At 35.8% G+C, this 26,500-nt stretch overlaps 1 protein-coding gene and 1 non-coding gene across 4 annotated transcripts in view; both read left to right on the forward strand.

Moving 5' to 3' along the window:
- Nucleotides 1-26,500, forward strand: part of ERCC8 (ERCC excision repair 8, CSA ubiquitin ligase complex subunit) — a 75,464-nt gene that overhangs the window by 25,265 nt on the left and 23,699 nt on the right. For all 3 annotated transcript variants that reach the window (XM_060009450.1, XM_060009451.1, XM_060009452.1), the window contains 6 exons: nucleotides 8,610-8,691; nucleotides 10,141-10,209; nucleotides 11,400-11,466; nucleotides 14,688-14,788; nucleotides 16,327-16,451; nucleotides 24,372-24,569. In XM_060009450.1, coding sequence (XP_059865433.1) covers nucleotides 8,610-8,691; nucleotides 10,141-10,209; nucleotides 11,400-11,466; nucleotides 14,688-14,788; nucleotides 16,327-16,451; nucleotides 24,372-24,569 — 642 coding nt within the window. The remainder of the gene's footprint in view (nucleotides 1-8,609; nucleotides 8,692-10,140; nucleotides 10,210-11,399; nucleotides 11,467-14,687; nucleotides 14,789-16,326; nucleotides 16,452-24,371; nucleotides 24,570-26,500) is intronic.
- On the forward strand, nucleotides 15,308-15,380 carry TRNAV-CAC (transfer RNA valine (anticodon CAC)). Its single transcript has one exon. It is a non-coding gene; the product is annotated as a tRNA-Val (tRNA).

Genomic DNA, 26,500 nt, shown 5'->3' on the forward strand with positions numbered 1-26,500 from the left:
GATTTCAGGTCTTACATTCAAGTTTTTAGTCCATTCTGAGTTAATTTACGTGCATGGTGTAAGATAGTGGTCCAGTTTCATTCTTTTGCGTATGGTTGTTCAGTTTTCCCAGCATCATTATTGAAGAGACTATCCTTTCCCCATTGTATATTCTTAGTTCCTTTGTCGTAAATTAATTGACCATACATGCCTGGCTTTATTTCTGGACTGTCTTTTCTGGTCCATTGATCTGTGTGTCTGTTTTTATGCCAGTACCATAATGTTTTGATTACTATAGCTTTGTAATGCAGTGGTCCCCCCTTATCCATGTGGGATACATTCCAAGACCCCCACTGAGTGCCTGAAACCACGGATACTATCAAATTACCGTGGTTATAGTATATACCAACCCTGTATATACTATATTTTTTCCTATACTCATGTGTGGGTAGCATATATGATATGGATACACAGAACAAAGGGATGATTCACATACAGGTGGGACAAGCAAACTTTCATCATGCTCCTCAGAACAGTGTATTATTTAAAACTTATGAATTATTTACATCTGTAATTTTCCATTTCATATTTTCAGACCACAGTTGACCTCAGATAACTGAAACCGAGGAAGGTGAAATACAGATAAGAAGGGGACTGCTGTATAGTCTGAAATCAGAAAGTGTGATGCCTCCAGCTTTGTTCTTCTTTCTCGAGATTGTTTTAGCAATTCGGGGTCTTTTGTGGTTCCATACAAATTTTCAGATTATTATTTCCTATTTCTAGAAAAATGCCATTGAGAATTTGGTAGAAATTGCACTGAATTTATAGATTGTTTTGGGTGCTGTGGACATATTAACATTGTTAGTTCTTTCAGTCCACTGGTATGGAATATCTTTTCATTTATTTGTGTCTTCAGCTTCTTTCATCAGTTTCTTATAGTTTTCAGTGTACACCTTTTACCTCCCTAGTTAAATTTATTTCTAGATATTTTATTCTTTATGCTGCGGTTATAAATGAGATTGTTTTCTTAATTTCTCCTTCTGATAGTTCATCATTAGTGTATAGAAATGCAACTGATTTTTTTTAACAGTTTGAATCCTGCAGCTTTACTGAATTTGTTTATTCTAAAAGTTTTTTGGTGAAGTCTTTAAGGTTTTCTATGTATAATATCATTTCATGGGCAGATAGAGACAGGTTTACTTTTTCCATTCCAGTTTGGATGCCTGTTATTTCTTTTTCTTGCTTAATTGCTCTGGCTAGGACTTCCAGCACTGTGTTGAATAAAAGTGGCAAGGATGGGCATCCTTCTCTTCATCCTGATCTTAGAGGAAAAGCTTTCAGCTTTTAACTGTTGAGTATGATGTTAGCTATGAGCTTGTCATATATGGCCTTTATTATGTTGAGGTACATTCTCTCTATACCCATTTTATTGAGGAAAATATTTAATACTTCTTAATATAAGTCAATACCCATTCGTGATTTTTTTTTTTAATTCCTAACATAGTAGGAATAAACAGGAAATTCCTTAAACTGGCATTTACAGATTACATGATTACAAACATGGAAAATCCAAAGGAAACTTTAGCCAAATTATACTATAAGAAAATTCAGCAAAATTGCTGAATATAAGGTCAGTTGTATCTGAATTCCAGGCACAAAGAATTATAAAATGAAATTTCAAGAGTATTATAGTTTATAATTGCAGCACAAGTCATCATATACCTAGTAAGAAATTGAAAAGTGTACAGGACCACTCAACACTACACAGAAAACCATAGAATATTATTGAGAGAAATTAAGACCTAAATAAATGGTGGGATATGTCACATTCACACTCTCACCACTTTTATTCAACATAGTTTTGGAAGTCCTAGGCATGGCAATCAGAGAAGAAAAAGAAATAGAAGGAATCCAAATTGGAAAAGAAGAAGTAAAACTGTCACTGTTTGCAGATGACATGATACTATACATTAGAAAATCCTAAAGACACCACCAGAAAACTACTAGAGCTCATCAATGAATTCCAGTAAAGTTGCCAGAAGCAAAATTAATATACAGAAACCTGTTGCATTTCTGTACACTAACAATGAATTTTCAGAAAGAGTAATTAAGGAACAATTCCATTTATAAACGCATCAAAAATTATAATACCTGGGAATAAACCTACTTAAGTTAAAGAACTGTACTCAGAAAACTATAAGACACTGATGAAAGAAATTGGAGAACACACAGATGGAAATATATACCGTGTATATGGATTGGAAGAATTAACATTGTTAAAATGGACATACAACCAAAAGCAATCTACAGATTCATTGCAATCCCTGTCAAAATACCGAGGACATTTTTCACAGAACTAGAACAAATAATTTTAAAATTTGTATGGAAACGTGAAAGACCCTGAATAGCCAAAACAATCTTCAGAAAGAACAGAACTAGACGAATCACGCTTGCTGACTTCAGACTATACTACAAAGCTACAGTAATCAAAACAGTATGGTACTGGCATAAAAACAGGTACATAGATCAGTGAAACAGAATGGAGAGCCCAGAAATAAACCCATGCACTTATGGTCAATTAATCTACGACAAAGGGGGCAAGAGTATACAATGCAGGAAAGACAGTCTTGGCAATTCCCTAGTGATCCAGTGATTAGGACTCTGCACTCTCACTGCCGAGGGCCCAGGTTCAATTCCTGCTCGGGGAACTAAGATCACACAAGCCCTGTGGCATGGCCAAATAAAGGAAAAGAAAGGAGAGTCTCTTCAATAACTGGTGCTGGGAAAACTGGACAGCCACATGTAAAGGAATGAAATTAAAACATTCTCTAACACCATATACAAAAATAAACTCAAAATGGATCAAAGACCTTAACGTAAGGCTGGAAACCATTAAACTAAAAGAAAGCAGAACATTCAGCGTATTCTCAATATAAATCATACCAATTTGTTTTTGCATCTGTCTCCTAAAGCCAAGCAATAAGAGCAAATATAAACAAATGGGACTTAATTAAACTTAAAGCTTTTGCACAGCAAAGAAAGCCATAAACAAAACAAAAAGGCAAACTACAGAATGGGAGAAAATGTTTGCAAATGATATAACTGATAAGGGGTTAATATTCACATATATAGACAATTCATACACCTGAACATCAAAAAAACAAGCCTAATTAAAAGATGGTTAGAAGACCTGAATAGACATTTTTCCAAAGAAGACATACAGCTGGCCAACAGGCACATGAAAAGATGCTCAACTTCATTAATCATCAGAGAAATGCAAATTAAAACCACAATGAGATATCACCTCACACCTGTCAGAATGGTTATCATCAAAAAGACCACAAATAACAAATGTTGGTGAGGATGTGGAGAAAAGAGAACCCTTGGGTGCTGTTGGTGGGAATGTAAATTGGTGCAGCTACTAAGGAAAACATTATGGAGGTTTCTCAAAAAACTGGAAATAGAACTACCATATGACCCAGCAGTTCCACTCATGGGTATGTATCTGAAAAAAACAAAAGCACTAATTCAGAATGATACTTGTATCCCAATGTTCATAGCAGCATTATTTATAATTGCCAAGATATGGAAGCAACCCAACTGCCCATCAACAGATGAATGGATAACGGAGATGCGGTGTATACAATGGAATACTACTCAGTCATAAAAAAGAATGAAATTTTGCCATTTGCATCAAATGCATGGACATGGAGGGTATTATACTAAGTGAAATGTCATACAGAGAAAGACAAACACTGTATGATATCACTTATATGTGGAATCTAAAAAGTACAACAAGCTAGTGAATATAACAAAAAAGAGACAGACTCACAGTTATAGAGAACAAACTAATGGTTACCACAGTGAGGAGAGGGAAAGAGGGAGGGGCAAGATAGGCATAGGGGATTAAGAGGTACGAACTACTATGTATAAAGTAAGAAAGGTACAAGAATATATATTACAACACAGGAAATATGACAAATATAATAACCATAAATGGAATGTAGCCTTTAAAAACTGTGAATCACTTTGTTATTGTGTATCAACTATACCTCAATTCTAAAAAGAAGAAAGAAAAGAATTAGAAGGCTTAATATTATAAAGATAATGATTTTACCCAGTATGATCTATAGAATCAATGCATTTCTGATCAAAACCTTTGCAGAATTCTTTTGTGGAAATTGACTAGGTAATTCTAATGTATAATACATATGGAAATGCAGAGGGACAAGGTGCTCTTGAAGAATAATGAAGCTTGAGGACTTCACTACCTGTAACCAAGACTTTACCATAAATTAATTACACTAATCAAGGCAGTGTGATATTGGTACAAGTGAAAACAAACACACACAGGGGAACAGGATAGAGAATCATGAAACACACCCATAGCTGTATAATGATGTGGTTTATGATAAAAATAACACTGCAGTGAATTGGGGAAAAGATAACCTTTTCCATAAATGGTCCTGGATGAACTAGGTATCCATATTTAAAAACTAGTTTTGACCCTTACCTCACACCAGACACAAAAGTCAATTTCAGGTGGATTACAAGTATAAATGTGAAAGATAAAATGATACAGCTTAAAGATGAAAAAAGAAAATGTGTTTGTGACTTATGACAGTTAAAGACACAAAAACTACAAACCAAAAAGGCAGAGATAGATAAATTGAGCTACATTAGAATTAGGAATCTCTAGTCATCAAAAAACACTATTACAAAAGTGTAAAGGTAAGCCATGGAATGGGATGATATATCTGACATATGCATCTGTTTGAAAAAGGACTGATGTACAGATTATATAGTCAACAAAAATTAAAACAGTCCTATAGAAAAATAGGCAAAACACTTGAATAGGCACTTCAAGAAAGAGGATATCCAAATAGCCAATAAATAAAAGTGTTCAACTTTATTAATTGTGCACCTGGATGTGTTATTTAAATACATAATGAGATACCTCTCTGTACCCTCCAGAATGGCCAAACTTAAAAGAGGTTGATGAGGGCTTCCCTGGTGGCGCAGTGGTTGAGAGTCCGCCTGCCGATGCAAGGGACGCAGGTTCGTGTCCCAGTCCGGGAAGATCCCACATGCCACGGAGCAGCTGGGCCCGTGAGCCATGGCCACTGAGCCTGCGCGTCCGGAGCCTGTGCTCCGCTACGGGAGAGGCCGCAACAGTGAGAGGCCAGCGTACCGCAAAAAAAAAAAAAAAGAGGTTGATGATAACATCATCAACCTCTCTGTACCCTCCAGAATGGCCAAACTTAAAAGAGGTTGATGATAACATCATCACACATTACATATGTTGCTGATGAGATCACAAATTGGTACAGATATTTGGTATTGACTGAAGCCAAATATGTGCATATCCTCTGACCCAGCAGTTACACTTTTGGGTATATAAATGCATGCATATGTGTACTAAAGGATATTTGTAAGAATGTTCATAGCAGCACTGTTGATGATAACCAAGAACTGGAAACAACTCAAATGTCCATTAGCAGCCAAATGAAATCTGGCAAATTTTACATCGGAGTACTCTCCTACAATGACAAGGGAACACTTCTGTATTAACAAAGTGTGTGAATCTTATATAATATTAGATAAAATAACCAGAAACTAGAGTGCCTAATATATAATTCCCCTTATAGGAGGTTCAAAAATAGACAAAACTAATCTAATGATGATAGAGGCCTGTATGATGGTTATCTTTCTTGGTGAGATTTGTAAGGGGGGGTTCTAAGGAGCCTTCTGGGGTATTTGTAATGTTTATAATGTTCTGTTTTTCAATAAAGGTGGTCATTACTTTGTGAAAATTCACTTTGTGAAAATTAATTGAGCTGTACACTTACGATTTTTGTGTACTTTTCTGTATGTTACACTTCATTTAAAAGTATGGCTTTTAATTAAAATTTTTTAATTTAATTAATTAAAAATTAATAAGCCATACATTTACATTTTCTTTCCTTAACATTGACTTCTATTAAAACTCTGACATCTTGGATTTAAATTTTCTTTAAAACATAAATGTTTTGCTAACTTAAAACAGTATTCTATGAGTTCATAATTCTGTTTGAAATAAAGGTATGACAGTATTTTATTTTATTTATTTATTTATTTATTTATTTTTTGCGGTACGCGGGCCTCTCACTGTTGTGGCCTCTCCTGTTGTGGAGCACAGGCTCCGGACGCTCAGGCTCAGCGACCATGGCTCACGGGCCCAGCTGCTCCACGGCATGTGGGATCCTCCCGGACCGGGGCACGAACTCGTGTCCCCTGCATCGGCAGGCAGACTCTCAACCACTGTGCCACCAGGGAAGCCTGACAGTATTTTATTTTTAATAATAAATTTGAAAGCATTCAGTAAGAAACAATTGTGCCTCTGCTATGTATAAAGAAAAATAAGGAAGGCAAGATACTATCCTTTTCTCCATCCTCTACTCCCATCATTAGTTTTTCCTATTAATATATATATTAGGTACTTTTCATACCTTCATCTCAGTTTTCCATGAGCATGTTTTAATAGCTTGAGCATATGTTGTGGCTTAGAGGAATGTCTTCTCTAGAGTCTTCTCTATTTAACTTTTAGGTGTAGAGCCAAGTGGAGATAATCCAGGAATTGAGCTATACCTAGGTGGAATTTGGGAGTGTGGTCTAAACTGAAAATATAGACTTGTGAGTCACTAGGATATAGCTGGCAGTTGAAGAGAGGAGTCTAAACCTTGAGGAAGATTATAAGGACAGGAGAAGGAACAACAAAGCCTGCAGAAGACAATGAAAAGGCCTAGCCAGAGAGAATAAGAGGGAAATCAGGAGTATGTGATATAATGGAAGCCAGTGGAAGAGATTGTCTTAACGAAGGTAGAATAGTCAGCTGTGTTGAATGCTACTGACAGATTAGGTAAGATAAAGACTACATTTGGTGATAGAAGGTTATCAGTGGTATTGGCAGGGTGGTGAGAGTGGGAGTAGTGGAGATAAAAAATAAGTTTGCAGTGAGTTGAGAAATACATAAGAGATAAGAAATTAGAGGGCTTCCCTGGTGGCGCAGTGGTTGAGAGTCCGCCTGCCGAGGCAGGGGACACGGGTTCGTGCCCCGGTCTGGGAAGATCCCACATGCCGCGGAGCGGCTGGGCCCGTGAGCCATGGCCACTGAGCCTGTGTATCCGGAGCCTGTGCTCTGCAACGGGAGAAGCCACAACAGTGAGAGGCCCGTGTACCGTAAAAAAAAAAAAAAAAGAAAAGAAATTAGAGACAGCCAAAATTTGGATTTAAAGGGGGAGGAAGAAGATTAATTAGGAGGAATTTGGGTGAAAAGGATTTTGTTTTTTTGTCTTGGGGAGGGGAGTGCTGTTACAATGAAAGAGACTTGAACATGTTTTAGTGCTGTTGGGAACGAGCCAGTAGGGAGAGAGCAGTTATACATACTCGGGAAATAGAGGCAATAATGTATGGGGTGAGATTTCTGACAGTGCTGAAAGTGATCTGAACACAGGTGGGGAAATTAAATAAGAGGAAGGATCATTTTTTTCATGATAACAGGAATGAAGAAGGAAAAAAGATAAGCGGAAGCAAATGTGTTTATAAGTTTGTTGTTAAGACAATAAGGAAATTCTCATTGAATGGCTCCTATTTTCTCTTTGGAATGAAAGATCAGATCACCTGTAGTGATGAAGGGGCGATTTTTGTGGAGAGTGGCGAAGGTTTGAAATAGCTGCAAATATTGTGGACAACGCTATTGAAATTGTAGGACTGGCAGTCAGTACTAAAGCCCAGTTGAGATGAATGATCTTTTATAGTGATACTAGTCTTCTCTATTATAAGATTTTCTTCACCTGGATAGGGCAGAGGTCAACTAACTGCGGCCCATAGGCCAAGTCTAGGCTCTGGGCCAAGGCTTCTCATGGACTCTTTTTGTAAAAAAAAAAAAAAAAAAAAAAGTGTTACTGTAACACAGACATGCTCATTTATTGTCTATGGCCACTTTGACACTACAGTGACAGAAATGAGTAGTTGGTTCTCAAAGCCTGCAATCTGACCCTTTACAGAAGTTTGCTGACCTCTGGTGTAGTTAAACCTGGATATAGGTACACGGAAGGCAGACATTTGGAGTCAGGTTGAGGTCTTGACAAATGCAATGATAACATAAAAGATATTGGCAGTTGAAGCATTGAAACTTGGAATCCAAGCTGAAGAAGGAAAAGAAGTGAAGAAAGGAACTGATAGGACTTCTGGGCTTTATTGGGGTGTCTTGTAGGTAGCTTGGTGGGGGGACCTGGAATGATATAAAATTTGGTCATATATAACTGAAATAGGTGATTTCAAAGGAAAAGGAGTTCTAGGTGATGAGAATGTCCTGGGTGTGGTAGCTGAGGTTGTATGGCACTGAGAGGCAGAGTACTGGCTAGATCATCTGTGTAGATGCTGAAGTCCCTCAGAATGGAGCGGAAGGGAAGATGGTGAACCAAGTGGTTGTCTTGTCTTGATCTCTGAGATTTATTAAAGAAAAATAAATAAATTGCTAACAGCCAATTAAAAAATTGCTAACTGTGAAAATAAGTAAATAGAAAATTTGTTGCTTTTGTGATTGTAATTAGAACTTACACTTATTTTAAATGTCTTTTGATTATCAGATTGCAGATGTATTTAATTTTGAAGAAACAGTTTATAGTCATCATATGTCTCCAGTTGCCACCAAGCACTGTTTGGTAGCAGGTTTGTACACATGTTGTTTTTTAACATATTGAAAACTTTCTCCCTTTTAATATCTAGTTAGTTTTGATATAAACATTTTAACCCTGATGAAGATCACAATTCTTTTAAAAAAAAAGTGTGTATTACTCTTTGTATTCAGTTTAACGGATATTGTACAAGTTGGGCACTGTGCTAGGTTTCAAAGTGGCTAGGATTCAAAGATTAAGAAAGCACATTTCTGTTCCCTTAAGAGTTACTTTTTTTTTTTATTTTTAACATCTTTATTGGAGTATAATTGCTTTACAATGGTGTGTTAGTTTCTGCTTTATAACAAAGTGAATCAGCTATACATATATCTCAATATCCCCTCCCTCTTGCGTCTCCCTCCCACCCTCCCTATCCCACCTCTCTAGGTGGTCACAAAGCACGGAGCTGATCTCCCTGTGCTATGCAGCTGCTTCCCACTAGCTATCTGTTTTACATTTGGTAGTGTATATAAGTCCATGCCACTCTCTCACTTCGTCCCAGCTTACCCTTCCCATCCCCATGTCCTCAAGTCCATTCTCTACATCTGTGTCTTTATTCCTGTCCTCCCCTTACGTTCTTCAGAACCTTTTTTTTTCTTTTTTTTAGATTACATATATATTTGTTAACATACGGTATTTGTTTCTCTCTTTCTGACTTACTTCACTCTGTATGACAGACTCTACGTCCATCCGCCTCACTACAAATAACTCAATTTTGTTTCTTTTTATGGCTGAGTGATATTCCATTGTATATATGTGCCACATCTTCTTTATCCATTCATCTGTCGATGGACACTTAGGTTGCTTCCATATCCTGACTATTGTAAATAGAGCTGCAATGAACATTGTGGTACATGAAAGAGTTACTTTTAAATCACCAAAGTTTCAAAGATTTTACGTGAACAAAATTTGGCAGCTTTTTCATTTTGACACAGTAAAACAAGGAAATGATTTCCTTTTCTCTAGAATGTGTGATTCAAATTAAACATCCATTTTTATGAAAGCACCTGCAACAAAAATTTTCATGTGTGAAGAAGAAAAAATGTCTTTCTGGTATCTGGTATCAGATCCCTGTGATATTATTTCTGTGGCACTTCATGAATCTCTTCATCTCCAGACATCAGTCAGCTGCTTCATCTTTAAAGAGTTTGGGCACTAACTTGTCTTTGGGGTCCACTCAGTCTGTGTCCAGAGTTTCTGTGAATCTGTTACTAGTGATTAGAAGTATATCATTACCATGGAAAAGCTAAGCTATTAAAATAAAATGAATTTTTCTAGTTATAAACATTAATAACTATTTAAAGTATATTATTAGCATACATTTTTATATTTCTGCTTGGATACAGTGAGTATGTCATGACTCATAGGGTAGTTTCTTGTTTCCTTTTGGTGATGATTTATAGTAAAATTATCTTAAACTATTTTTTTTGTTTTGTTTTTACAGTTGGTACTAGAGGGCCCAAAGTACAACTTTGTGACTTAAAGTCTGGATCCTGTTCCCACATTCTACAGGGTATTTGAAACAACAACTACTTTGAGTAAACCATTCAACAAAATGGAACATTATTAACAATGTATTCTTTATAAGTGACATGACTGATGTATTTTGTGCTAGTTGTTAGAAGTCAGCAGGGAATTAAAGATCCTTTTGTGCATTATTGTTATAAAACTAAACTATTGAGGAGACATTTTTATGTACAGTAGCCAAGGGGAAGCTCAAAGAATATAGAAAGTCTAACTCAAAAACCGTGTGTTATTTCTACATTGAAAAAAATGAACTACTTATGAAACTTACATCAGTACATTTGTCTCCATGAGCATTTTTTTAATATTGTTCTGGCTGAGTAAACATTCTTAATATTTAGGTGCTTCTTTTCTCAATAAAAATATTTTAGAAAAAGGTATTGAAATAATACTTCGGTAAAGTTTTACTAGCTTAAATTATTTTTGCTACTTTTTTATTAGTATTAGATCATCTAATTCTAAACAGTGAAAAAATAGGATGTAATTCAGATATACTATTTTTATTCATCTCTGAGAAACACATAATAAATATATCAGGAAAACTTGGTGAGATGGATAACATTTGTTTTACATTATCATGAATTTCTATGAATATAAGCTAGGTGGATGAAAATATATGATTTGAATAGTTTAGTTAGGTAGAAGTGAATTAAAATGCTGAAATCACTTATCCTATGAACTTATCACTTGTGCTTTCTAGATAAAAATTTTTATATAAATACCTTTTACAATCATGATTTAAAATAATTTTTTTCTGTTATAACTTTCTGAAAACTTAGAGAACATTTTTATTCTTTAGAATGTTTATCTTGTATGGTGGTTTGTTGCAGGGATTTTGTTGTAGAGATAAGTAAGTAAGCTTGAGCTAGATCACTTATTAATGGGTAGACTTGCTAGGCTAACACCTGTATTTGAAAAGACAGACTCACTTGCTCTGAATGTTTTTTCCAAAGCAAACCCAGACCTTTTATAATAAAATAGCATTGTGAGAAATGCCCCATAGACTTCACATTAATATTTAAATATAGATTATTATAAATGTGAAAAAAATCATGATTGTATCAATTTATTTTTAAGATTTAGTCTATGCTTTCTTCATAATCCAACAAAATTAATTGCACTGTATCTTTTGATTTTTTTCAAATATTTTGCAAGTCATTTTATACAGTTGTTTTGCAGGTCACAGACAAGAAATATTGGCAGTTTCCTGGTCACCGCGTTATGAGTATATCTTGGCAACTGCAAGGTAAAATGCAAATTATTTGGTTTTGAAGTTAATAATTAATGATAAGCATTTTGGAAAGACTGTTTTTATGTTAGACGCATATTTAGTTGCTAAGTAGGTCCTAGAAAATAAGATAATTGAGTTACAGATTTTAATTCATATCACCAAAAGAAATCTTCCTTTGCATCATAATCTTAATCCTGACTATCTATCTTGAAGGTGCTCACTTTGTAAAACAGAGAAAACAACAGAATCTATGTAGCAATGCAAATCTACTAGTGCTACCCATGAAACAACTGTGTTGTGTCATTTTTGCTTACAAAAGTGTAACACTGTCAATTTAAGAATAGTAGCATTTTAATTCATTTTCTTTAACCCAAAATTATTTTGAATCTGATTCAGCACATTCATCCACTCATTGATTCAGTTTACTAACATTTAATGACTCCTGTCATGTGCCAAGCATTGTGCTAGGGACACAGAGGTAACACAGGCGTAGTCCTTTCAAGAAGGTAATAGTCTAATGAGGGGGTATAGTCAGAAAAATCAGTGATTTCAGAACATCCTGAAAAATGCTTTAATAGAGATATGTCTCTGGTAGGTATAATATGGGAAAAAAGAACAAGAGCACGTAACTCTTTTTCTTTTCTTTTTTTTTTTTTTTAATTGGGGTATAGTTGTTTTACAGTGTTGTGTTAAAAGCACTTAACTCTTGATGATCAGGGGGGTTGGGGGTTTTGTTTGCTGAAAGGAAGAGTCTTACATATTTAAATGCTGACGGAAAAGTATCGCTGGAGAGAAATTATTGAAGATAAGAAATGAAGGGGTGACTTCCCCAGTGGCGCAATGGTTAAGAATCTGCCTGCCAATGCAGGGGACACAGATTTGAGCCCTGGTCTGGGAAGATCCCACATGCTGCAGAGCAACTAAGCCCATGCTCCACAGCTACCGAGCCTGCACTCTAGAGCCCATGAGCCACAATTCCTGAAGCCCGCACGCCACAACTACTGAAACCCGCGCACGCTAGGGCCCACGTGCTGCAACTGCTGAGTCTGCGTGCTGCAACTACTGAAGCCTGTGTGCCTAGAGCCTGTGCTCCACAGCAAGAGAAGCCACCACAATGAGAAGCCCATGCACCATAATGAAGAGTAGACCCTGCTCACCACATCTAGAGAAAGCCCACGTGCAGCAGAAAGGACCCTACGCAGTCATAAATAAATAAATAAACAAATTAATTAATTATTTTTTAAAAAGGAAGAAATGGAGGGAATAATTGGTACATCAGGACCTTGACTAGACAAGAGAGGGTAATATCAAGGGTCCCAATAGAAGGGGACACTGATTTGACACATGAAGGGTATCATGAGACTAAATGGAAGGAGGAAAAAGGCATGAATACAATTAAATTTGTGACTTTGACAGAGAAGCTCAAGAAATGTGAACCCAGTGGCCTCTGTTGTTTTTTAGTGAGTAGAACTTGATGTCATCTATTGAAAATACTGGAATAGGATGCAATTTTCAGGGAAGGTAGTTAAAGATTTGGAATAACAGTTTTAATGAATGGAAGAAGGAGCTGATTAAGGGCACATAGGATTGCTGGTCAGTATTTTGTGCTCTATCGAAGGTGTAGCCCACAGCTGTACTAAGCCACAGAAATCAAAACATTGAATGACACAGACTTAACAATTGTCTAAAAATCGTTCAAGTCACAGGTATAAGGAAGGAAATAAAATCACCAAAAGGCTTATAGGAAGGATCAAGGACCTAATGAGATACAAGCATGAGTGTTGATAAGAAAATTTAAAAACTGAAGGGACAGGAAGTAGTAATCAAATTTTGATATAGACATTTTAATAAAACTTTTTGCAGAAGAATTATTACAAAAACTACTTTTATTAGTCTTATAAAGAGATGTCTCAATATTTGTATAGCAGCCAGCCCTTCCTCTCTGTCACAGTCTATTCCTCAGAGAAGCTTCTGTTAGTAGTTTGCAGAATGTGACATTGAAATTTATGATTTCTGAAGTAGAACAAAGTCTAGAATGTAGCCATAAGAAGGCTGCCCAAAGAGGTGTGAAGGTGAGGAGCTAGGCACTACTTGTGGGTCCATGCTAGACTGGATTTACATTGTTTGTTTCTAATTTGGTTTTCCTCAAATCAGGAGGGAAACTGAGGCTTTCAATTCTCAGAGTACCCCAGGAATTTGAATCAGTACTACAATGGACCTAGTAATCAATGTTAGGAGTTAGTTATGTGCATATCTAATCTGTTTCAGAAGAGACTTAAGTCCTCAGACTCCTCCCATTGCAGACCTATTCCCCAGCTGGAAAGAAAGAAAACCAAATTGAGAATGGAAAATGCTAACTTTTTGCCGACTATTCTAATTGGCTACGTTTGATGGTGATCTGTGAAAATAACCAAAGTTATGGGAAGAGATAAACCCTGTATAGATATTTTTTTAAAGGTTTATAAATGAGAAATAAGCTTATAAAATGCAGCGTAATACTCTTTCTAATTAAAATGACCTGGATAAACCCAACAGGTTAGAATATTATTGAGGGCTTTGTGAGGATATGATAGCATCAGTTGAACTGATTTATATTTTCTTTAGTAGTAGTTTAGAAGCTGAAATTGATATATGATCATGGTTTTACCTTTTTTCGTTTCACTTGAAATAAAATGAAAATAAGTGTCGAATTTCATGGAGACATTAAATTTATTTCTTGTATATCTGGCAAAGATTGATTTGAGTACAGGAAACCAAATAAAAATATTTTGTCCTTATGATTCACCTTATTCTTAATTTTTTTCATAAAAAAAGAAAAACCATATTCCTACCAAATGGATTCTTAAGCAAAGTGAAATTAGTTCACTGCTTGATTATCTAGGCAACATTTGAATAACAAACAGTAGAACAGATATAGTAACACATTTGCCAAGGAACAAAGCTCTAAGCCTGTCTAGTCTTTGGAGAGGAAGATGCTCATGTCATTAAAAACAACAAGAAACAGCAGAATTCCATCCTTGTGATTTACTTTTTTTTTTTTCTATTTTTTCACTTCTTTGTGCTACTATTGACTATTGAATATTTGCTGGAAAGGCAAAAGTACAACCATCCAAATGTACAAATACATTTGTGCTAATATACTGAGACCTCTGTATGCCATAATACTGGAAAGGTGGGTGAGGAGTACAGTTATTGTCCTAGCTATACACGTTAATGTAACATTTATGTCTTCTCAGTGCTGACAGTAAAGCAAAATTATGGGATGTGAGGAGAGCATCAGGATGTTTGATTACTCTTGATCAGCATAATGGGGAAAAGTCACAAGCAGTTGAATCAGGTAATGAAACACACATTAATATAGAAATATGGCATTGATAGTATTTTTATATTGAAATTTTTGAATTGAAACCAAATAATAAATGTATGTTGACAAATTGTAGATTTTATGTTTTTTTTAAAAAGGCATTCACAACAAATCAGTTTCTAAATTTACATCAACTAAATTATGGTTGTCTTTTTTTTTCTTTTTTTTTTTACTAAGGATTCCAGTGAGCTTTTTTTTTCTTTTTAAAAATTTTTTTTTAATTTTTAACATCTTTATTGGAGTATAATTGCTTTACAATGGTGTGTTAGTTTCTTCTTTATAGCAAAGTGAATCAGCTATACATACATCCCCATATCTCCTCCCTCTTGCGTCTCCCTCTCACCCTCCCTACTCCACCCCTCTAGGTGGTCACAAAGCACCGAGCTGATCTCCCTGTGTGCTATGCGGCTGCTTCCCACTAGCTGTCTATTTTACATTTGGTAGTATATATAAGTTATGGTTGTCTTTCTTTAAGATACAAGTAAGGGGACTTCCCTGATGGTCCAGTGGGTAAGAGTCTGTGCTCACAATGCAGGGGGCCCAGGTTTGATCCCTGGTCAGGGAACTAGATCCTGCATGCTGTGTGGCGTGGCCTTTAAAAAAAAAATAAAATAAAGAAACTAAAAGATACAAGTAAGTATGGCATTTCTTCTGCCCCTGAATTTTTGAATGTAGAAACTTTTCTGGATTAACTTGTCATTTTATTTTTTTCCTCACATGAGGCCAACTAATACAAATTCAGTGCAATTTAGGAAGTTGCAGTAAATTAAAGAAATGGTAATATTTTGTGTCCATTTTGTCACAAAATTTGCAAGTTGTGTTTAATTTGAGTCCACTGCAATCCAGGTGACAAAGTACCTCGATTGCATTTTTATAATGGAATTTAATTTCTGTGTAGGTTAAAATTCTGATTCAGAATTAAATTGGGACCAGAAGTACATTAGGTTGAACTATATAAAACCTATGATTGTTTTAATAATCTTTTAAATTAAATTAATCAGGTTATTGAGAATTACACTTTCTCAAACCTGTTCATTTTAAAAGTGATATAAATTTTGATTGAGACTATAACACTTCTTTAAGTGGCAAATACTAGTAGTATTGATTTTTTTTCTTTTTTTTAGTATTATTGATTTTTAATAGTCCATGGAATGATTTTTAGATTGCAAATGGAAATAATATATAAGAAGTTTAATTTTCAATTTAAAATTTTAGTGGTAAGTTTATGCAGTTAATTGAGTTTGATAGCACAGCTTACTCTCTGAAGAAAAATTATATTTGGCAGGATTTTCTCCCTTTGCTTTTCCTATTTTCCTCTGCTTTTATGGTTCTAATTTATATAGCTTATGTTCAAGTAATCCAAAGGGATGATTAGTTTTAAATATAATCAACTTATATTTAGATAATTCAGATAGTTTTCCTTTAATATGTTTAAATAACTATATCATCAAGCATTAAGTGTGTGTTGAATTTATAAGAACAGATAAACTGAATTGTGTTTTTCATTGCAGCAAACACTGCTCATAATGGGAAAGTTAATGGCTTATGTTTTACAAGTGATGGGCTTCACCTCCTCACTGTTGGTACAGATAATCGAATGAGGCTCTGGAATAGTTCCAATGGAGAAAACACACTAGTAAGACATTTTAAGTACCTTGAATGTTTTGGATCTACATTAAAGAAATGAATCTGTGACTTAACACTTGGTGTTTTTCTGTAGATTTGACTTTGTTTCTTGCCTCTGAATCACAGCTTTCTTTATATAATATTTTTCCATTATGTGAACTAGTAATTCTCAACTCAGGACAACCCGCCCCACCTCACCCCACCACATTCTCCCCACTTAGTGTAGAATCATTGCTCTGTTGAGCCACTGTGTATAATGGGAGCGTGCCATCTCTCTCAAGTATATTGTAGAAGAATAAAAGATTGAGAACAACTGATATAAATTAAAGCTATAAAGTTAGTCAAATTTTATACTATATCTGACTTTTAAACAAAATCCAAAATGAGGGATTTCCCTGGTGGCGCAGTGGTTAAGAATCCACCTGCCAATGCAGGGGACACGGGTTCTATCCCTGGTCCAGGAAGATCCCACATGCCGCAGAGTAACTAAGCCCGTGCGCCACAACTACTGAGCCTGCGCTCTAGAACCCGCGTGCTACAACTACTGAGCCTGCGTGCTGCAACTACTGAAGCCCACGTGCCTAGAGCCCATGCTCCGCAACAAGAGAAGCCACTGCAGTGAGAAGCCCACGCACCACAATGAAGAGTAGCCCCCACTCAGTGCAACTAAGAAAGCCCACACGCAGCAATGAAGACCAAACGCAGCCATCCATAAATAAATAAATAAATAAAAATCCAAAATGAATGTTATAGTATGAAAACATATGGTAATTGGAATAGATGTGTTCTAAAAGTGCTAGATTCTTTTTTTTTTAATTGAAGTATAGTTGATTTACAGTATTGTGTTACTTTCAGGTGTACAGCAAAGTGATTCAGTTATACATATGTATATGTGTGTATCTTTTTTTTTCAATTCTCTTCCTTTATAGGTTATTACAAGATACTGAATATTGTTTCCTGGCTATACAGTAAATCCTTGTTGTTTATATATTTTATATATGGTAATGTGTATCTGTTAATACCATACAACTAATTTATCCGCTCACCTTCCCCTTAGGTAACCATGGGTTTGTTTTCTATGTCTGTGAGTCTGTTTCTGTTTTGTAAATAAGTTCATTTGTACTCATTTTTAGATTCTGCCTATAAATGATATCATATAATATTTGTCTTTCTCTGACTCACTTCACTTAGTATGATAATCTCTAGGTCCATCCATGTTGCTGCAGATGGCATTATTTCATTCTTTTTTATGGCTGAGTAATATTCCATTGTGTGTATATATATATATATATATATATATATATATATATATATATATATATATATATATACACATATACACACTACATCTTCTTTATCCATTCATCTGTCGATGGACATTTAGGTTGCTTCTGTGTCTTGGCTATTGTAAATAGTGCCACCATGAACATTGGGTTGCATGTTTCTTTCTTTTTTTAATTCTTTTTTATTTTTTTTTAATTTTTATTTATTTTATCTTTGGCTGCGTTGGCCCTTCATTGCTGCGTGGTCTTTCTCTAGTTGCGGCGAGCCGGGGCTACTCTTCGTTGCGGTGTGTGGGCTTCATATTGCAGTGGCTTCTCTTGTTGTGGAGCATGGGCTCTAGGCACACAGGCTTCAGTAGTTGCAGCATGCAGGGTCAGTAGTTGTGGCTCACAGGCTCTAGAGCGCAGGCTCCATAGATGCGGCGCACAGGCTTAGTTGCTCCACAGCATGTAGGATCTTCCTGGCCAGAGCTCAAACCCATGTCCCCTGCATTAGCAGGCGGATTCTTAACCACTGCGCCACCAGGGAAGCCTGCATGTATCTTTTCTAATAAGAGTTTTCATCTTTTCCCATTATATGCCCAGGAGTGGGATTGCTGGATCATATGGTAACTCTATTTTCAGTTTTTTAAGGAACCTCCATACTGTTTTCCATAGTGGCTGCACCAATTTACATTTCCACCAACAGTGTGGAAGGGGTCCCTTTTCTCCACACCCTCTCCATACAAGTGCTAGATTCTTATGTGGTAATTAATTTTTAGTCTTTTTAAAAATTTATGTTATAGTCCTTACCAGATGGACCTCTGGTTTAGTCACTTTCAGAATAAGCTACCAAAAGTTTATAATTTGGCAATAATACTAATAGTTAATATTTATTGAGAGCTTATGTGCCAGTTACTATGCTAATAAAAATTAACATTTAATATATGTGCCAGAGTATACATGGTGTTGTTTAATCACCACATCAACACTCTTATAACACACATGAGGAAAATAAGACATAAAATTAGGTAACTTGCCTGAATTTACATAGCTAGAAAGCAACAGAGTTTGACTCTAGATTCTACTCTTGCCATAATGCTGATTATACTCAGACCCCTTAAAGCATTTATTAACTACCTTAAGGTTCATATTAATATTAATCATATTCCTTTCTTTAATCATCCTTTCTAGCTAATTCTCTCTTAGATATTCTAGGTATCACTTTTATTATTAAAAACTAACTTTAAGGTCAGGATTGTTTGTGCCAGATTACTTTAGGGTTTGCTAATCCCTCTTATTCTTTATGAAATGCTTCTCCATCGTGTCTCAGGCTAAAAACTCAGACATTGCAAATTTTAATTTAGAATCTCTCACTCATTATATTGTACCATGTCCCTAATCAGGTCACACCTTCCTTTTTCTCATTTTATTCATTTGTTTAATAAGAATTTATTCCTATTTTCCAGGCAGTATTATACAGGAATAGACAAAACAGAAAAGTTCTATCCTTGTGGAGCTTACGTTCCAGGGAGAGAAAGAAAGACATCCATCAATCAATGAATGGATGGATGGACGAATGGGTAAAATATATATTCGGTGTAGTAAGTACTGTAAAGAAAAGCAAAGCAAGGAAGGGAGCATAGAAAATATTAAGAAGCTGGAGTTGATGTTTTACCTAGGGCAGTCAGGCTAGGTCTGACTCAGAAGATGACATTTGGCCTTAAGGAAATGAAGGAGTGAGCCATCCAACATCTGGGAGGGAGAGCATTCCAGGAAGAGGAAGAAAGAAAGTACAAAGACCCTGAGGCAGGAGCATGCTTGGGATACCCAAGGAGCATGTATGTGGCTCTTGTGTTAGACTAGAGTAAGCAAAGGGGAGAGTAATAGGAGATAAACAACAGAAGGAACAGGATACCAGAGCTTACAGGCTTGTAGCCCTTGGTAAGGGCTTCGGCTTTTTCTATGCGTGAGATAGAAAGCCACTCAAGGCTTTTGAGTGGAGAAGTGACAGGGTCATTTTGGAAAAGTAGGTTACATGTGCATCAAAGGTGAATGTGATAGAAATAAATGGTATTGAGTACATACATAAATTGTTAATGTGATTTTATTCCATTTTTCTCTCCATCTTGAAGGTGGTGATACTCATACTCTATGGATTTTTGCTAGTAAGCCCATATTTTGAATAGTGTGTTTAGAATGGATAATACATTTTAAAAAGGACTTGATCAAAGGAAAAGTCATTCATGCAAAAATACTAAAGTGGCCCAGAAACTCACCTACAAAGAACACTTAAAGGAATTGGGACATTGATCCCAGAAAAAGTAACTCTCAGGGGAAGCACACTGTATTCAAACACTTAAAGTGCTGTCAGACAGAATAGTAAGCAAATTTCAGCCCTGCCATTTAGTAATTTGGGTAGTAGGCAATTTATTTAAGGTGAGATCATGAAGGACTATGGTCAGAGTTTCAGTGTCTCCATCTTGTAAATCAGGATTATTAGGTACCTAAACAGTAATTGTAAGGGCAAAATGGAAGTATGTTAAGAGTAGTACTGTACCTGCTAAATAATAGGCATATCATAAATGATAACTTTTTGTTGTATGGTGTTGCCTTATTGGTAGTACCCTTATAATTTAAGAAAAATGTATAAGTACATGCTTCCAATATATGTATAATTATTTATAAATTATATACACGTACTGTTGTGAGTCCATATATTTTATTAAAGCTTAATTTCTTATTTTTTAGTTAAAAATGAAATAGAAATTCTCACATTTTCCCCTCATACCTTAATGGATCATCTTACAGACTCTTTGAGGTGCCAACTGCACTCTGGAAACCATTCCCTTAGAGTACAGAAAACTCTACCTACAGGGAAAATTCACAGAGAGACAGCTTTTGGCACAGCAACAAAATTTTAAAATAGCTATTCTGGTGTTTACTGTTTTAGTTATTGGTGTTATCATTCACCCAGTCACCAATGGCTAGAAAGTGGGAGTCTATCCTTTATTCTTCCCTTCCCTTATCCCAGCTATTAAATCATTTACAAGTCCTCTTAATTGTTTCTTCATAATTTATTTCTTAGCTCTCTTCCCTTCCAGCCTCACTTTGGGCCCTCATGGTCTCTCTTTAATTACTCTAACGTCCGTCTAACTTTTCCCAAACTCATCTCCCAGTGAAAGTGTTTCCTCAGTAAACTTTCAGGTTATGAAAACTGAATATTTTTGCCTGTTGTGCACAAGGCCTTCATAAGCTGTCCCTTCTAACTCACTAGCTTTACATCTTGCCACTTCCCCATTTTTTCCCGTGTCCTTAGCCATACTGAGCTACTTAAAGGTCTTGAAATATATGCTCTCTCACCCTTCCATTCTTTGCGTCGACTGCTGCCTTTGCTTTGGAATACCGTCTCCTCCTTCCTGTCCTAGCTGCTTCTCAGCTTTCAAGATTCATTTCAGGCACAATCTCTTTTTAACTCCTCTAGTCTAGCTTACCTGCTTCCAGAGTACCCAGTGCTCACTTGTATTACAGTAGACTGTGATCATCACTTAGTGGAATTAAAGAAAAATAATTTACCACAGTGTGGCACAGTGCTTTTTGGTTAGTATAGTCTAGATTTCAGTTTCTGATTCTGTCACTTACTAGCCAAGAGACCTTGATCGAAATACTTACTTAACCTTTCTAAGTGTTTTCTTTTTGTTTAATAATGCTACCTATCTTATAGTATTGTTTTGCATATTATATGAAATAATGCATGTAAAATATTTAACACATTGTCTGATACTTACAGCAAATGTTAACACTTAGTAAACATTACCTGTCATTATTATTAATTATGCTGATAGTTGTTTGACAGTGAAATGGGCTGCCTTATGACGGAATCTCGGCATCACTGTAGGTATTTATTCAGTGACTAGATGTATATATTTCCTGGAACAATAAAAGGGATTCATAAGATAGGGAACTGTGTTTGCCATCATCCTATCCCACATCTATGAAAATTTCCTCCCCATCAGAATCTTTTCAAAGACTGTACATACCACCTTTAAGACATCATAACCAAAAGTACCCTGTTCTTCTTCAATACTTTCATAATATATAGCATGATATTTGTCACATACTGCTTTTTATGGTAAGTGTTTATAGTCATAAAACGGGGAGCTTAGATAATCACCTAGCACAGTGTGTGACACTAAGCACTTAGTAATTGGTAGATCTCTCCTTTCCTTCACCTGTTACTAGAACTTCATTCCATAGGCATTGAAAAGATATTGATAGTTTTGAGCCCACAGGTGATTTGATCACAGCAGTGATTTACCAAGATTAATAGGACAGTAAGTTGCAAGATGGATTGCAGGGGCAACGCCTAAGGACAAAGACAAAAGTTAATTAGCTGGTTCAGTATTTATACCTCATTGAACACTTTCCAGTTCACATTTGGGAAGGAATGTGGTATAGTGGAAAGAAAATAGATTTTGTAGGTAGGTGTTCTGATGTGTGAATAAGACCATCACATTCTAGCAGTTCATAATTTTTCCAGGAGGAACAGAGAATTGCTAGTTGAGATTTGTGTTTTTTCTCCACCCCACCTCCCCACCCCACAGTGTTATTCTACAAATTGTTGTGCATGGAGGATCAAAAGACACAAATGAGGGAATGTTATTCTTTTAAATATATAGGAATTAATAAATCTAAGGACTCACTGAATACTTCTATATCCTAAGTGTTTTCTTATGCATTATTTCATTTTTTAAAAAATATTTATTTGGTTGCACTGGGTCTTAGTTGCGGCAGGCGGACTCCTTAGTTGTGGCATGCAAACTCTTAGTTGCGGCATGCCTGTGGGATCTAGTTCCCTGACCAGGGATTGAACCCGGGCCCCCTGCATTGAGAGTGTGGAGTCTTAACCACTGCGCCACCAGGCAAGTCCCTGCATTATTTCATTTTATTTTTCACAATAGCTCTGGTAAATGATGTTATTTCCTTTTAACAGATTAGAAGAATGAAACTCAGAGGTTAAATCATTCATTACTCATAAGAGGCAAAGGAGGGGTGTAGTGGGTTTCAAAAACCGAAGTCTACTGATTATAAGTTTAATGTTTTAACATTTCACTGTACTGCTGCTGCATTGAGATAGTTGAACACACATGCTCATTTCTGTCACATGTTAACCTCGAGGGTGGGTAAGCCGAATGTAGTATCCACAATTATCAGCATATATCCATTTGAGCCTCAGTGTTTGTTTATACACAGAAACACACACACACACACACTCCCACCCAACCTTTAGAAAAAGAAGGCAAATCAGTCACTGTCTGTTTAAACTCCATTATTAGCCATAGTGAAGGGAGATATTGGTGATCTGCTTGCTCATAATTCCTAAATGATTAGATACTGGTTTTACACTTACCCTAAGCTTCTTATCTAAATTATCACCAGGAAGTAAACCTTTATCCCCAAGCTTCTCAGACTTTGATGGACCTACAGAACATCTAGGGATCTTGTTAAAATGAAGATTCTAGTTCAGTAGATTGCGATGGGGCCTAGAATTTGTTTCTAACTGCTCGGGTGATGCTGATGTTGTTGGTCTTGCATCTTTGACTTACAGGTGTAGAATTTTTGTTTTTGTCCCAAATATATAATTATTTATAAGAAGCTGCAATTGTAGTATACACAGTATTTGTGTTCTTTGCTTTTTTATACTTAACTTTTATCCCTATTTTCTGCATAATTTTCATACTTATGATTTTTTTAATTTCTATATAAACTGTAGAGTTAATATAACACTATTAGGAATTTACATCTATTCTCAGTTACTTTGCCATTCTAGATAGTGTGGAATTGAATTCCTCTCGGCATGTACCTTTTTGCTGTTTAATTATTTCCCTAAGATAAATTCCCAGTAATAGTTACTACGTCAAGGAATAATGTCTTTGTTGTTTAAAGGGTACAGAGTTTCAGTTTTGCAAGATGGAAAATGGATAGTGGTGACGGTTGCACAACAATGTGAATATACTTAATGTCACTGAACTGTACACTTAAATTGTGGTTAAGATGGCACATTTTATGTTATGTGTATTTTATCATAATTTAAAATGTTATAAATAAAAAGAAAGTTATCCTCCCTCCAAAAATATATATATATATTATATATGTATGTGTGTATATATTTAATTTTTTTTTCTGGAGGGAGTATATACATATACGTGTGTGTGTGTATATATATATACATATACATAAAGTATACTTTTATATTTTGTTGCATAATAAACCATTTGGTCTTTTAGAAAGAATGATCAAATTGTGGTGCCACCTACACGTTTACCTCACTTGTACTAGTATTGAGTGTCTCAATGGTTTATTAAAATTTTTGCTAAATGGTCTAAAATGATTCTTCAAGGTTGCCTTAATTTGCATTTTTATTTCTATCACAGTTGAAATGTGAACATTTGTTTTTGTGGGTCTTTTTACTATTTGTGTTTCCCTCGTATATGAAATGTACATTTATGTCATTGGCCCTTATTCCTATTAGGACATGGATCTTTTTTTTTTTAGACTTACTAGAGTCATTTCTATAGTAGAATATTTTAAGTAAATATTTTTTCCTATCTTTGTTGTCTTTTTAATTCAGATTTAAGTAAGTAACTGTATGCTTTTACATCCTACAGGTGAACTATGGAAAAGTGTGTAATGACAGTAGAAAAGGATTGAAATTCACTGTCTCCTGTGGCTGCAGTTCAGAATTTGTTTTTGTACCATATGGTAGCACCATTGCTGTTTATACAGTTTACTCAGGAGAACAGATAACTATGCTTAAGGGACATTATAAAAGTGTTGACTGCTGTGTGTTTCAGTCTAATTTCCAGGTAAGAATGATATTTAGGGGAATTTGAATGTTCGGGTAGCTAGCTTGCCAGAGTAGTTGTATATAAAAGAGTAAATTGCAATTTCATTCTAAGGAATTATACTTTTTATCCACATCCGAGCTAGAGTTTATTAAATAGAGGATAGATTTTTTTTTAGGTGGCATAGGATGTCTCTGTGAATCAATATAATACTGTGCAACTTGACTGGGATAAATTCTTTCTTTTGTATATGGGCTCCATTTATTTGGCAGTTGAAAATCTCTGGCAAATTAAAATAATTTCTTGCAAACGAGCTTTTGGGAAAAAAATGGAACATATGTGTCTCATCTCAAAATATAGTTTTTGTATCTTGATTTACGTATGTGTGAATGTCTGAAATTTTATTTTTTTCTTATTTTCTGCCAATGGCTAATAAGTTTACTTTAGTGTTGATGCAACTTACATAATTTCTTAAATACCTATGTTTTTTGTTTGTTTAACATCCTAACCTTTCTCTTTCGTCTCACCAATGGAACAGATTGGTTTTTTCATAGAACATTTGCATAGATTACCTCATATGCTCCTTTAAATGAGTCCCTAATGTAGCAAGATTGTTGGTATTTTCCCTGCATCGTAGATAACGAAAATGAGGCTCATGAAAATTAAATACTGAAAGAATGAATATTATGGGTTATTAGAGCTAGGAGGGAATTTATCACCTTATTCATTCATTCATTAATACTCATTACTTAATTTGTGTCTGACGCTGTGAAGTAAGATATACAGGGCTGGTTTTTCAGCCAGCACACATCAGCATGGCAGTATCCATTATTAAAATACTCAAATTCGTATCCTGCTGTTTGTTACATAGCTGTTGTACTAAGCCCCCTAAGTGACTTCCAGCTTCACCCCCTTCCCTGGGGCCTCCTAGACCCAGTAACTAAGAGGGACCTTCAGACCCTGCTCCCTCTCTATGTCCAGTATCTCTTTGGATTGGCCAGTGTCCTGATGTACCAATTATTAAATATTTTTAGTGTTACTTCTGGGAAAAGGCTACTAAGGCAACCAGAGGGGTGATGTGACTTGCCTCAAATCTGCAAGTAGATTGACGAAGCATGATTATCCATTCAAAGAAATTCTTAGAATACAGTACCTCTTTTCTTATCCAGAGTCACTTAGAGACACAGCCAAGATTTTAACACAGGTATTCTGACTACCAGTTGTTGCTTTCCACCAAATCAGAGCTTCCTAGAATGTATTGAAAGTATGTCCAGATATTTGATTCCCTTCAGTCCCTGGAATAGCTGGGACAAGCCTAGGATAGCCAGAGAGCTGGGGCCAGTTGCCTCCTGGCAAATACCAGTCCTTTTATTTATTTATTTATTTATTTAGCTACATTGGATCTTCGTTGCTGTGCGCAGACTTTCTCTAGTTGTGGCGAGCAGGGGCTGCTCTTTGTTGTGGTGCACAGGTTTCTCATTGCGCTGGCTTGTCTTGTTGCAAAGGACGGGCTCTAGGCACATGGGCTTCAGTAGTTGTGCTGCGTGGGCTCAGTAGTTGTGGTGTCCGGGCTTAGTTGCTCCGCAGCATGTGGGATCTTCCCGGACCAGGGCTCGAACCCGTGTCCCCTGCATTGGCAGGCGGATTCTTAACCACTACACCACCAGGGAAGTGTGACAAATACCATTTCTATATGTGCTGTGCCCTAAGAAAGATTTGAATCACTGCATTACATCAGAAAGCTTCCAACTCTTATCCCTATTATGATTTCTGAAAAGGAAAATAATTATAAATCTAAATTATAAAAGTAAAGGAGAGTAGTATTTTTGCCTCCATTCAGCATCAGAACCCTTTTAACCAATTACATGTTACACACAACCCACTATCTGAAAATAAAATTGATATTTATAGTAATTCTATCATAAATGTAAAAATTTGAAAATATATACCCA

This window comes from Delphinus delphis, chromosome 3, assembly GCF_949987515.2.
Source record: "Delphinus delphis chromosome 3, mDelDel1.2, whole genome shotgun sequence".
Taxonomy (NCBI): Eukaryota; Metazoa; Chordata; class Mammalia; order Artiodactyla; family Delphinidae; genus Delphinus; species Delphinus delphis.